Source organism: Canis lupus, chromosome 29 (assembly GCF_048164855.1).
Source record: "Canis lupus baileyi chromosome 29, mCanLup2.hap1, whole genome shotgun sequence".
Taxonomy (NCBI): Eukaryota; Metazoa; Chordata; class Mammalia; order Carnivora; family Canidae; genus Canis; species Canis lupus.
In genome coordinates, this window is record NC_132866.1 from 4,314,775 (window position 1) to 4,328,666 (window position 13,892).

The window sequence follows — 13,892 nt, forward strand, 5'->3', positions numbered from 1 at the left end:
TGAATGCGTGAATCCAGGCACGTCTGGGGCAGCGGTAGAGGCTCCTGGCACGGGGTCTAAGGCCAAGGAGAAGAGCGCTGGGGGGGCGCAGGGGTGCGGCTGGGAGGGGACGCCTGGAGGTTCCACAGGGCGGGTGGTGGTTGAGCTGGGCCAGACGGGGTGGGATCCTGGGGAGCAGAAAAAAGGGGAGTAGTTTAGGAAGTGTGGCCCTGATGAGAGAAGGCACTTTGTTTAAAGGTGTGAGACATGGTGCTGTGGTGGCAAAGTACAAGAAAAGGTAAAATAATGGGATTTTTCTATGATTAAGTTGTTCTGCCAACACTTCGGATTTAGTAGTAATTATGAACCTTGCATATAGAAAAATTTCAATTAGCCACATGCCTGGGGAATGGGGCATACTGGTTAATTAAGAAACCCTTTAGGGTTCCGTTCCAACCAAAAATCTCACTCCAATAAGTCGCGTATTTCCTCACCTTCGTAAGTGCGCAGTATGTCCAGAGTATCGTAGCCTGGTTTTCATTTTAGGGGCTGCAGGCACCGGATTAGAGAAGTTCATTCGAACAAGTGGTTGATAAAATGTGTCCACGAGACGCATGTTTCACAAGCGTTAGGGGAGCATCAGCCGGTAAGAACCAGCTAGGCCAACCTAGTGTCAGAGGACAGAGTGCGAGCAACGGAGACCCCCCTGCTGTGGGGACTGGGGACTTCTCCGGGCCTCAGATTCCAAAGACTTGCTCCTACACACACTCAAACACACACATACTAACACGCACTCCTACACACATGCACGCTCATACTAACACTCCACACATTAATACTAACACCTGCTCCTACACCCATGCACACACATACTAACAGGCACTCCTACACACAGTCATGCTAACACATGCTCCTACACACACAGTCATACTAACGCGGTCCTACACACACATGCTCATACACTCCACATACTCATACTGACACATGATCCCACACACACACACACATACTAACATGCGCTCCTACACACAGTCATGCTAACATGTGCTCCTACACAGTCCTACTAACGCACTCCTACACACACTCCTACACATGCATGCTCATATACTCCACACACTCATACTAGCATATGCTCCTACACACACTCATACTAACATGCACTCCTACATACACATTTATACATGCTCATACTAACACTCCACATACTCATACTAACACATGCTCCCAGTCATACTAATGCACTCCTACACATACACACTCAATTAAGACTCCACATACTCATACTAACACATGCTCCTACACACACACACACATGCTAACATGCACTCCTACACACACACACTGATACACATGTATGCTCATACTAACACTCCACATACTCATACTAACACATGCTCCCACACACACAATTATACTAACACGCACTCCTACACACACATACACATAGACGCTCATACTACACACACTCATACTAACATGCTCCCACACATAGTCATACTAACATGCACTCCTACACACATGTACACTCATACTAACACTCCACACATTAATACTAACACATGCTCCTACACACACACACGCACACACACATTAACAGGCACTCCTACACACAGTCATGCTAACACATGCTCCTACACACACAGTCATACTAACGCACTCCTACACACACTCATACACATGCATGCTCATACACTCCACACACTCATACTAACACATGCTCCTACACACACAGTCATACTAATGCGCACTCCTACACACACCCATACACATACATGCTCATACTAACCACACACTCATACTGACACACTCCTACACACTCCTACTAACATGCACTCCTACACACACTCATACACATAGACACTCATACTAACACTCCACACACTCATACTAACACATGCTCACACACACATGTACACTCACACTAACATGCACACACACACACACACACACACACTGCACGTTTCTCTGCCTAGGACCCTCCCTCTCCTCCTCCCAGACTCACAGGTGATTCCCTCCAGCCCCAAACCTGGTTCTGGGGAGGCTCCTTAAGGAAGCCTGGGTCGCCCATTTCCCGGGCTGGCTCGGGTCCCCATTCCTTGTTCTGTAGTCATCCTGCTCACGCAAGGCGTGCAGCTCTGGGGACACTGGAGCCCTGCCCGACAGCCTGCCTCCTCTGCAAGACTAAACCTTGTCCTCCCAAAAAGGGCAGATCAGGGACTGCGAGCAGACGAGGTGCCCAGATGGATGTCTGGGAAGTGAGATTTTAAAACCCACAGGACTTTCATTAAAGGAGGCTCTGAGGTAAAGAAGGCAGGACCACGAGCTGAGAGGGGGCGCACAGACCAGGGCTGAGGGCCTGCCTTGCCAGCTGGGCTGCGTCTCTACAAGCCTGACGTGCTGAAACCAAGACTTGGGTCCCGGCCACTGAGCCCTCACAGTAGCTCTGCGGGAGTGGCCCCATATTTAGACACGGGCACTCCAGGAACCCCTGGTCACGTCTCACCAGTCTGAACAGAAGCAGTGGGTCCAGGACAAGGATTCCACCCACAGCTGCCAGACAAGGCCAAGAAAATCCATGTGGCTCAGTCTTTTCTCTGGCCACCTGAGTACGATGTCCTAGGTCCTGGGAGGGGGTGTGCAGCCGAGTCCTGGGGGGTGGGAGCTGGTGGTGAGTGGGCTTGTCCTGGGGAAGACATTCTATCTGAAGGTAGAGAAGGGTGGTCAGATGTCTGGGTGTGTCTGGAATTTACCACTACCTGGAGGGGCTGAGGAAGAAAGGAAGGGGAGGCCCCCCTCAATCCTACACACCAATCAGGATGGGGGGCCTGGGCCTCAGTTGCCTGGCACTGAACCAGGGTGAGGTGTCCCAAGTTGGCACGGATAGACTACATCACAGATGTCAACTGTGGAAACAACGTCCACCTCTTCACTAAAAATGAGTTAAGATACGTGACTGGGATACTAGCATTAGCTGGGCTTTCCAGGAGCTTCCTCTGGATGAGCCGCTGGAGTCATCCTCCCGGACACAGATCTGGTAATCCAGCCACAGTTCCCCGATTCTTACTGTGCGGATGGCCCGGGCCCCCCAAGACATGGTCACATCCCTCCCCCGTCATGGGGCCTCTAGCACCGAAGGTCATGCTGGCACATGGGCATTCAGCTGGGAGTTCATGAGTGCTGGTCTTTACAAAGGGACAAAATGCCCGTGATTTGTGCACACAAAGCCCCTCCTCATGTCCGCATGATGATTTCATAGGAATTAAAGTTCTATTCGGTATGTTTATCGAGTACTGCCAAGCAAGAGCCACACTGAGGACCTGGCTGCTGGAAAGAACCAACCTTGTGCTCCTCAACCCAGTCTGTAAGCTGGTGAGGCCCAAAGCTTCCTGGACAAGGCGGTAAGCAGCCACCAACAACAATCTCCTCTAATGCATTAAAGGAAAATATGTATAACATGAATAACAGAGGGTCGGTGTTGATGTTGATGTGATTAAATAACGGTGATAAATCGATGAGGAAAATTCAAGGGACACAATTTGGAAGATGGATAAAAACTACAAATCAGTGATTCACAGATAAAATACAAGAAATAAAAGTGTGAAAAGATGCTCAACCCCCCGGAAGTTAGGGAAATACAATTTGAAGTGAAGCAGGATTTTTTCACCTGTCAGTTTTGCAAAAACTAAAAGGTTTGGTATTATCCAGGGTTCATGCTGTGTAGGGAAACAGGCACCACTGTTCCACGGGTGGCAAATGAGTTGGGACATCTTCGAACAATTCGGCAGTTGCTATTCATATTTAAGATGATTTATATTAAAATGTGTAGACCCAGAAACTCCACCCCTAGGAAGCTCTCCCAGAGAAGTACTGTGCACATGAGAACAAACATGCATGTGTGCAAGCATTGTCGTCATGACCCTGGAACACAACAAGGCAATGGAAATAAGCTAACGACCACCAGAGTTTGTGAGGTTTAGAGAACACCGAGCAGCCCTCGAAAGCCACGTAAGGAAGCTGCCAGTGTGGATGTGGCCAGAAACTAAGACAGAATGCTGAGCAAAAAGGCAACACACAGGGGACATGTTTCGTCACTTCTAAGATGTTTAGTTTTCATACATGAGTTCTCTCACATGCAGACGTATCTCATCCTGGAGTCCTCTGGTGCTTGGAAATGCCATGTAACCTGCCAAAAGGCACATCCCTAATCCACATCATCCAATCCTAGCGAGGTTCCACTTCCCTTGGAGGTGGGTGTTATAACCTGCCAGTCTGTCCGAAGTCACTAGCATGTGGTATCGTGTTTGAATGTTTCCATCTGATGGAGTGGTTGTGGTGGTAGGAGGGGGGTGCCTCCAAGGCTGGCCTGGTATACCTTCCTTCCCTGAGGCTGTGGGCTTGGTCAGACTGGTTGGTTGAGTCACCTGGTCCCAGTTGGCTGGTGGATGCCCATTCTTGCCCCCACCCCGCCTCTCCCAGACCTCCCCCCCCACTTGTCTGCATCTTCACTTTTCCGGTCCCTTGCCCCCACATCCTGCTGTACCTAAAGCTGATAAGGGACATGCAGACAGACCCATAAGGAACACCCAACAACGAAAGGGCCTGTAGGAGCAAAGGGCATTTCATAGGAGGTGATATTTGGGGGTGGGAGGGGCAGAGAGAGGGGAATAAAAGGTCATGAAAGCATCCATTTTAACAAATACAATAAGCCTCATAACATGTATTAAATAAATACAACAATAAGAAGCATATGTTTAAATTCCATGACAAGCCTGGAATATCTGAAAGAGGACGCTGGCGTGTGGGTCCAGGAAGGAGGTGCAGGTGGCAGGGGCGCAGAGAGAGATTTGGGAATGATCAGAGACATATGGATGTGCAAAAGGGAGGCTTAGCAGGGTTTCAGATCTGGGGAGGCCAAGCAATGTTGGAAGGCTTTTCTGATTCCACCCACCCGTGGACTTGAAGCATTTTGTCCTCCTCCTTGGGGACTCCGAGAAACCACGGCTCCGAGCACAGAGCCCAGTTTGGACTCTAATTGGAGCACAGGCTCCCAGAAGGGCGAGTTTTTACTCTGTGCTGCACACACAGCTCACGCCTTCTGAAGAGCACCGGGGAGCTGGGCCAACCCCATGGCCACCATGCCCGGTGTCCGGGCTGTTTCCATGCCAGGGCTAAGCTCTATTCTAGAAGTCCCAAATTAATGGTCTATATAAATCAGTGTCTACCTCCTAATGAATGTCTTGTCTAAAAGAACGTAAGGCACAGGAATGCAATGAAGAGACTTCGTGGAAGAAAGAGACACAGGCTGGAAGTCAAAGTAAAGATTTATCCTTGCATCAGAATGTTTTAGATCTTGCAATTTGCATATACAAAGAATTCAGCAACATTCACTGGCATTATAATCAGAGCAAGATCAAATTATAGATGTAATAAAAGAAAACATGATAGTTGAAACGGGAATACATACATATATTATAAAGACCGCACATAAATTAAACACAACTTAGTTAAACAAAAGTATCAGTAATCATACATTTTTTAAAAATAACATGGGCCATGTCTCCGAACGCTGAAACAGACATGTCAGGCTCATTTTAAAAAGTTTTTTAAAAACACATAAAAATACTTTTTAAAACACTGGTATGCATTCTTCATTCGTCTAGCACGAGGAGAGAAACAGTAAAGTGAGTCACACAGTGACCGTACGGCTTGTCGATCAGAACGGTAGGCTCCTAATCGCTATTTGGCATTTGAATGCAACCGCATGCAACATACGAAAACGTGAAGGGAAGTCGGCGTCGTCAGTGCCACCAGCGTGGCACTGCTTGTTATGTACAACGGACCTACTTTGACTGAGGGGGAAGAAGAGGTCAGCTTTCTGGGTGGCACAGTAGGGTAGCCGGTCCCCAAGCGCCCAAAGAGACTGTTGGGACGGAGGGCGCCCAGGACCTGGGGGTTCTGGGCAGAGGCCATGAGGCTACAAATCCTAGACCCTCAGAAAGGCAAGTGCCTCCAAGGGATAGTGGCTTCTGCTTTGTTTCCAGAACTGGAAGGGCCCCGGGGGGTCCCAGGATGCCTGCAGTAGCCACAGGGGACAGAAGAACACACAAATAGGGCGCATTCCCAGGGGCGCGTTCCCCTGAAAAGGTTGATCTTAATCACCATCCAAGAGATGCCCAGGTAGGCCACTGAAAGGCCTGACAGATTCTAATGAGGGCTCCTAGGATGGGCCCAAATCCATGGCCTGGACTTTGACTTTGACCCCTCAGACACAATACTAGTCACCCTCATCACAACTAGCGAGCTCAGTTTCTAGGGTTTGGTGCCGAATGAAAGCTTGGTTCTCCCTCTTCTCCTTCAGTCAAAGGAAGGCTTTAGACTTGGGATTTTAATCATGAAAACATATGGGACCAACCGGTGGTGCATCTTGCAAAGTCCCCTCCATTTTCTTCCTCGACCCCCACGCAGTCTCGTTGTACCGGGAAGGAGAGAGGGGTGCGTTCAGCAGTGCGTGTGCAGCCCAGGGATGTGGCCAGCGGCGGTGGCAGCGGTCACAACGTTGTGCTCGTGCCCTTCCAGCTGGCACCTCCTCTCGCCCGGGGGCTGGGGCTCAGAGGGGCAGCAGAGGCTTGACTACCGTGAGGCTGCTATCAGCATGGAACAAGCCCTGGGCTTGCATTGTGCACAAGGAATGGACACAGGATGAGCAGTGCAATAGGAGGATGCAGTCACTTCTCGTGGAAATGGCAAATAAGGCCTTTCTATTTCTTTTAAAAAGCAAAGAAAAAAAAACAAATGTACCCCAAATGCACGTGTTAAACACTTTTAGTAAGTTAGAACAGGTGTCTTTTTTTAAATATATATATATATATTGTGCTCATCTGCTACCTAATGGCCATAGAAAGATCACTGTCACAAATTAAACTTTTCTACATTCATCCTTCCTCCCTTTCCTTTTTGCCCCACAAATCAATCCTGTCTGGCAGTGAGATCGTTATTACCCAGTGTCAGAGATCTCAGTAGTATTTCTATTCAAAAATAAGTTAGCTTTTAGACGTAAGGAGTTCTCTCTCTTTTTCTTTCATTTAAATATTGAGGACTGGGACTTTAAAAAAAACTGTATAAATCTAGATTTTTAAGACTTTTCTTACAAACAATCTTAGCTTTTATAAGATTTTTTTTTTTTTAATACCAAAATGCTTCTCAGAAAGTTTAAAGCGTAACTGCTTGTGGTCATCTCCCCAAGCGTGTGCTCCTTGCAGCTGTGAGAGCCAGGTGTTTGGCTTTATCAGAAGTTAGGAACCGGGAGTGGTTTGTGTTGAGCCTCTAGGATCGCTCAGGACCAGCCGGGCGGCGGTGGCAGAGTGGGAGGCAAGGGTGACAAATGCCATTGGTTGCATTCTCAGAAGACAGCAGGTGGCTACCTGGGAGCACAGCCCAGTAACGGGTTTTGTATCCTCACGGCCATGGGCGAACCGCGCCACCAGCACTGCGTCTCCCCTCCTCCAGCCGGGACAGCGCGGACCTGACCTTGAGTAAACGCGTGTTTAAGTGTCACTCTACAGCCACCAACTACGCCGATTGTGTTTTAGACCTGGATTCAGGCTGTAAAGTCTGTGATCTTAAAAATGTAAAAATAAGCCACATGAGAGGAGATGGAGGATTTCACAGAATTCCCTCTTTACAGTGCATCTTCGTGAACATTTCCCCTTCCACAAAATGCCTCTGCTCAGGGCTGTAAAATCAGCGTCAGGAAAAGAGAATTTTTAACTGATTTTTGAGTCCTCGACCGCTTTAACAGCGGGCTCTGTGTTTACTCTTCTGCGTAAGCACACGTTGCATATTAAGATTTTTAACATTTAGAGGCGCTGGATGTGTGAAATCAAAGGCTATGATGGACCTAACGCAAAAATTAAAATATTTACTGATATTAGCAGAAATATATTTTACGGGATATTACTTGACCTTAATACATTATTCCAGTTTTTAAAAGGGGTATTTAAGATTTAATGACTTTAGAGCAGGTGGCCTTTAAAGCATAACAAAATATATACAAAGAAATTAGGACGGGTATTAATGTCAACTATGAAATAAATTAACATGATCTTTATAAAATATACTGACCATTAAATTAAAAAATATTTTAAGGCAGGAATTTTCATTTGAAATTAGCATAATCAGAAAATATATCAATAAAATCTTGTACCACTTTGTAGCAGAATTCATACTGTTCCTGGAAAAAAAAACAAGAATATGTTAAAATGATATATATATATTTTTTTAATTCCATTAATTTAATTAAGAGAAACATTTTAAAAGAAGACATAAAACAATCTGACAGGTTACTCAATTTACTTTCTGTGCCCAGAAACATTTCCAAATATAGCTGGATTTTTGTTGCTGTTTTTAAGATTTGCTTATTTATTTATTGTAGAGAGAAAGAGATCCCACGACCCTGAGATCACGACCTGAGCCAAAACCACAAGTCGGGCACTCGACTGGGCCACCCCGGCGCCCCTAAAGCTATTTTTGAAATGAAAATGGGGAAAAGCCAGAATTTTGGGCTTCAGATAAGCCACATAGGAAAAAAGTAATCCATGAAAGTTAAAAAGGATGAAACTCCAGGCTACGTTTACTTTAAAAAGGGGACATTGTTTTATATAAATTTTACTAAAATTCAGAAGACTGTTGCCTTCTATCTGTCTAAGGTCCTTAACTCATTAAAACGCTGCTGCAGATCATTTGACTCTTGCCTCCCCGCGGCTCCTGGAGGGGGAAGGCCGGGAGCCTGGGTGGTGGGTGGATGGAGGTCCAGCCGCGCGGGCCTGTCCTGTCCGCCAATGATGGGCACGCCACAAGGAGACACGTAAGAGACAGAGCCAATGGCAGCTGTCAGAGATTTTGGAAAACTGTGTGCATGATGGTCCACAAGCAGATGGGGAGCGGACCCTGAAGGTCTGAGTAACAACAGACGGCAGCCAACCTGCCTCTCGAGTAAAAGGGTCTGGTCACTGGCGGATCCTGGAACTTTGTTGGCTGAGTGATGCTTGGCAGTTGGGCCCTAGTATGAGGGGCCTGGGGCGCAGGGGAGACCAAGTGTGGCCTCCCACCCTTCCCATCTTCTCTCCCAACACAGTGGGTTCGGCCTCTTCTCTAAATACACGTTGAACAAGAGCCTAAAGGCTTCTGGGTGGACAGACGGCAAACACTGGCCTGCCTGGGCCTTCCAGCATCTCAGTCAGTCTGGGCAGCAGAGGATGGGGCTTGTCTTTCCAGAGAAAGGAAAGATGGACAGAAGGTGGTCTTGAGACCACAGGGAAGTCACCGGGGGAGCCAGGAAGGGACTGCAGGGTCCTCACTACTGGCTGCTAAGATCCCCACCTGGTCATTGATCAGGACCTTGATCCTTCCGGGGCAAGATCCCCAGAAGGAAAACAGGTGAATTTTTGGAGGGAAGTTTTAATAAATATATAGACTCTCTTTAGAGAAGCAAACATCTTCACGACTCTCATGAGGTATCATATAGGCAAAGAGCTTTTGACTTGACTTCTCCACGTTCTTCTATTTTGAAGGTTCCTTCAGCTACACATCGAAGGTGGCTCCAATCAGGGAGGAAGTGGAGATGCCATTAATCACTCTGTTTTAGCAGCAAACACAAGAGCTGGGACCCAGCCCTGCTGTGTCTTGAGTATGAATCACTGGTGGCCAGTGATCAGTGGCGTGTATTTTGGCGATTTATTGGGATTGACACAGGCCACACCTCAGGTCACAGACATTTCTGATCAAGGCACAAACATTCCAGAAAATGTTTCTGGGCAACAACAAACTTTTAGCCTTGGAGTGCCGGTTGCCCTAAAGCCTATCCCAGGAGCCTTGCAGCATGGCCAGCAACTAGGGACTGGTTTGTGAGCTGGGGCGGCCACCTGCAGGGTAACTAGTGTGCATGTCAGCAAGCACCTCCTTATCTTGTTACCTTCTCACACCCTGTGCTCTCTTCCAAAATATCCCTGCCAAATGCTAGGTCTCTGCATAGAGGGTCGCAGGTGAGCCCTCCGATGCCGATGGCAGGCAGGCCAGGGGTGGATCTCACTATGACACTTTAGACCCTGGGCAGGTGACCTAACCTCCCACATGCAGGTGACAACAGAAGGTCCCTTGTAAGAGTAGGCACAGGGATACGGTGAGGGCAAGATAAGAACAATGCGTGTCAGGCACCTGGTTCCTTGGCATGTGACACCAGACATCATGATGCTTAAATGGTTAACTCTCCTCCATTTATTTCCTGAATCACCAAGTAAGTGGAGCCCTGATGATGCAGAAAGCTAGATGCTGACTTTCAAAGTCAGGTTATAAATGCTCCGTTACAAAGTGCCACCAGACCAGATTGTACAGAGCCGAGCGAGAGGACACCCACAGGCAGCTTCCCAGGGAGGGGTGCGGGAGAGGTGGCAGTGGGCCAGAGGAGAGCTGAGTCAGGAGGGCGCTCGGATGGAGAGGCTCTTGGAGATAGGACACGTTGGCCAGACCAGATGAATTTGTGAGAGCCGAGGCCCCTTAAAAAGCAAGGAAGTGTTTGTATGCTGAGCCGGACAAGAGATGCTCTTTGCTCCAGGGGCTGGGGCCTCCCTGGGCCAGACACCCGGGGGCCCCTGGCGGACACACACAAGCAGATGTGCGTGTCAACGACGGGCAGGTGCCATCACCCCGTTTCCCACAGATAAGGAACTGAAGTCCAGAAAGTGGAAGGAGCTTGTTCAAGTCTGCAGAACAAGGACGGGGGCCAGCCATCAATTTGGGGTGGCAGCCCAAAGACCAAGCATCAGAGGAATGCCGTGGCTGGGCTTTTATACTTAACTGGGGGCCAGGCAGCACCGAAGCCACTCCCTCTGCCTGCGGGAGCCTGTCGTGGACTGAAAAACAGTCAGCAAAGAAACTGCAAGAGTCTGGCTCAGAATTAAAAATGGCTATTTTCGGGAGGGCATTCCTATTATTATTATTTTGATCTAGAAAATCTTCCATGGAGGGGTCCACCTGTGTTTTTTCCATGCCCAAAGTCATTCAAGTTTGTGATGCCCCTAGGAGGTATCAGCTCTCAGGAGGCAGGCATCACTTTTAGAAAGACCTCTCTAGCATCTTCCAGGGCTTTAGCAAGAAAGATAGTCTGCACTGGGAACCAGGGCTCTAAGGAGCGTGGAGGAGGCCTCACGCCCTTTCCTTTTTGCTCTCAGGTGTCCACCACAGTCGTGGGCCGGCCCCAAGAGGGGCATGTGGGTCCAGAGGTGTGGGGAGCTGGCGAGTACCCTGTTTCCTTTACTCATGGTGGCTCTCAAACCCGTCTTCACTTTGGGACCCCCTGGGAAGGCTTTAAATATGCTGCTGCCCCCCTGGCAACGGGGGAATGTGAACACCCTTCTGGTCAGGCTAGTGTGTCGTCAGGGTGAGAACTGCTCCCGCACAGCCTGGACAGGGGGAGGCGAGCCCTGCTCTCTGCTCTGGAGATTCTAGTGGTCGGGCTTCCCCTGCAATGGGAAGGAAGGTTGTGGAAGGCCTCTCCTGCCGCCTTCTTTGCCTGCTGAGTCGGGATGCTCTGAGCTTGCAGAGCGAGTGGACAGGGAGGGCAGATCTCAAAATAGAAAGCCTGGAGAAAGTGCTGTGCTCTAACCACTTTTGAAATTGCACCTACAGGGGTAGAACAGTTGTCAAGTTTGGCGAGGAAGCATGTCTTCTGCACACCAGAAAGTGTGTGTATTGGTCACAGAATGAAAGAGAATGGGAGAGTCACTTGACACAGACAGCTAGTCATCAGTGCATCTTCCAAGGGGTCTTACAGTCTAAAGTCACGAGTGCACCCCTCCCCTGTGTCCTGCCCAGGGGACAGTCCCCAGCCAGGAAGGAAGCGGATCCATTCGGTGTCCCTGCAAAGAGTGCCACGAGCCTGTGCCCTTGGGAAGCTCCCCCCGGCCCCACACCCTCGAGCTCCTTTCATGAGACAGACACCAAATGCAACAGGAGACAGTTCTTCCGCAAACATCCTCCTCACCGCGTTTCTTACCAGGGTTTGCACCATATGTGGTCTCTGAAGTCGCAAACTCTTCACAGCTTGGAATACGTCTAAAAGGCCCTCGGCTTTGACTCGTTCCAAAATGTTGCTGAGTGCTATGAAGGTACCTGTTCGCCCGGCTCCAGCACTGCAGAGGAAAAGTGCTTCATGCAGACAACCAGACTCGCCCCGGGGGGCATGAGAAAGGGACAGGCCGCAGCCCATCCCTACACATCGGCCCAGAAGCCATCATCACCCAAAGTGATCAAAGCTTGGATTTCTAACGATCACCTATGTTGAGCAAGAGTCAGCAAATGTGAAATTCCTAAAACACTTGCCCAATCGCAGCGGACAGGTCTCTCTTGGGTTGGATCGAGATCCGTGACATGCTTTCAAGCTAGTGCAACCATTTCCTTCCTTCCTTGTGTAGATCGGTGGTTCTCAGGGTGGGGTCCTCGGGACCAGCAGCATCCGCATGGCCTGGGAACTTGTCAGAAATGCAAACCCTCCTGGTTCAGGCTTAGGGAGAGATCATCTCTGTCTAGACTCTCCTTCTGTGCTAGGGACCACCTTCTGAGAGGTGCTGGTTCATAAGGTGTGATATTAGGACAGAAGGCGGTCGCCGCCAGGAAAGGTTAGATAAGGGACACTTTCCAGCATGAAGGTCTGGCTCTACTCCCTGTAAGAGGACCATTTTTCTTGATAAACAGGATAAACCCTACAAGACACCTTACAGAGAGCCAAGCGACCAGGCCTAAAGTGGACAGGCTTGGCTGGCTTCTTCCAGAGAGCCCTCGGGGCCCAGAGCCCCGTGTGTGAGCTGATTCTAAGGCTCCTGTCCTATTTCAATGACCTGTCCCCACGTCTGCCCTTGTAGGATCTTGTTCACCTTTGCATTCCTGGTCCTAAACTCAGTCTGGGCCCATGGAAGGAGAACATGAAGGAACTCATTTCTAGTTTATTATAAATGAAGGACAAACATTATATGGTCTCATTCATTTGGGGAATATAAAAAATAGTGAAAGGGAATAAAAGGGAAAGGAGAAAAAAAATGAGTGGGAAATATCAGAGAGGGAGACAGAACATGAGAGACACCTAACTCTGGGAAACAAACTAGGGGTGGTAGAAAGGGAGGTGGGCGGGGGGTGGGGGTGACTGGGTGACGGGCACTGAGGGGGGCACTTGATGGGATGAGCACTGGGTGTTATTCTATATGTTGGCAAATTGAACACCAATTAAAAATAAATTTATTAAAAAATAAATAAATAAAAATAAATGACGCCTACGGAGGACCCAAAACAGGCGTGTGCTCCACCTGCAGGCCAGGCCAGAAGTGCACCCCGGTCCCAGGCAAAGAGTTCCAAACCCTCCAAGTTAAGCTCAGGCTCTGGTGGCTGCAAGAGGTGGGTGGGGTGGGAGCAAATGGCCATCACCCAAAAGTGGAAGCCACGTGTGGAAAAAGAAATGGAAGTGCAACTTTAGACGCAAATAAGCACCCCAGAAAATGAAAATACCCCCTAACTCCTGTTAGGAAGAGCTTTGTCGTGGTGGCCCAGGTCCCCTGCTGGCATGGGACAGGACTGGCATCACCAGAACTGGGTCGGTGCAGGACGGCGAGCTGGCACCTCTTTAGATTTGGTCAGATTCACCCTTCCCCCTTGTAATGCTGCTTATCAAGGTCCTTGGTGGGGATGCCCAGCTGTCTCCATGCACTCCCCCGAGCACATCCTTCCTGTGGCCTCCCTTGCACCTGACTTGGGAGCTGGGCTGAGAAGCTTGGGGCCAGGGTGGGGCTGCAGGCCTTTGGTAGCCATCCCAGCCTGGACATCCTCGAGTTGGCTCCAGAAAATCCACCTGCGTGAGGATGTGCTGTAGC

The 13,892-nt window shown here is 49.1% G+C and overlaps 1 protein-coding gene across 9 annotated transcripts in view; it reads right to left on the minus strand.

Annotated features, from left to right (window-relative positions):
* Positions 1-5,282: 5,282 nt before the first annotated feature.
* Positions 5,283-13,892, minus strand: part of PTPRE (protein tyrosine phosphatase receptor type E) — a 158,425-nt gene continuing 149,815 nt past the window's right edge. For all 9 annotated transcript variants that reach the window (XM_072804878.1, XM_072804879.1, XM_072804875.1 and 6 more), the window contains 2 exons: positions 12,029-12,164; positions 5,283-8,209 (listed from right to left, as the gene is read on the minus strand). In XM_072804878.1, coding sequence (XP_072660979.1) covers positions 8,135-8,209; positions 12,029-12,164 — 211 coding nt within the window. In that variant the 3' untranslated portion in view covers positions 5,283-8,134. The remainder of the gene's footprint in view (positions 8,210-12,028; positions 12,165-13,892) is intronic.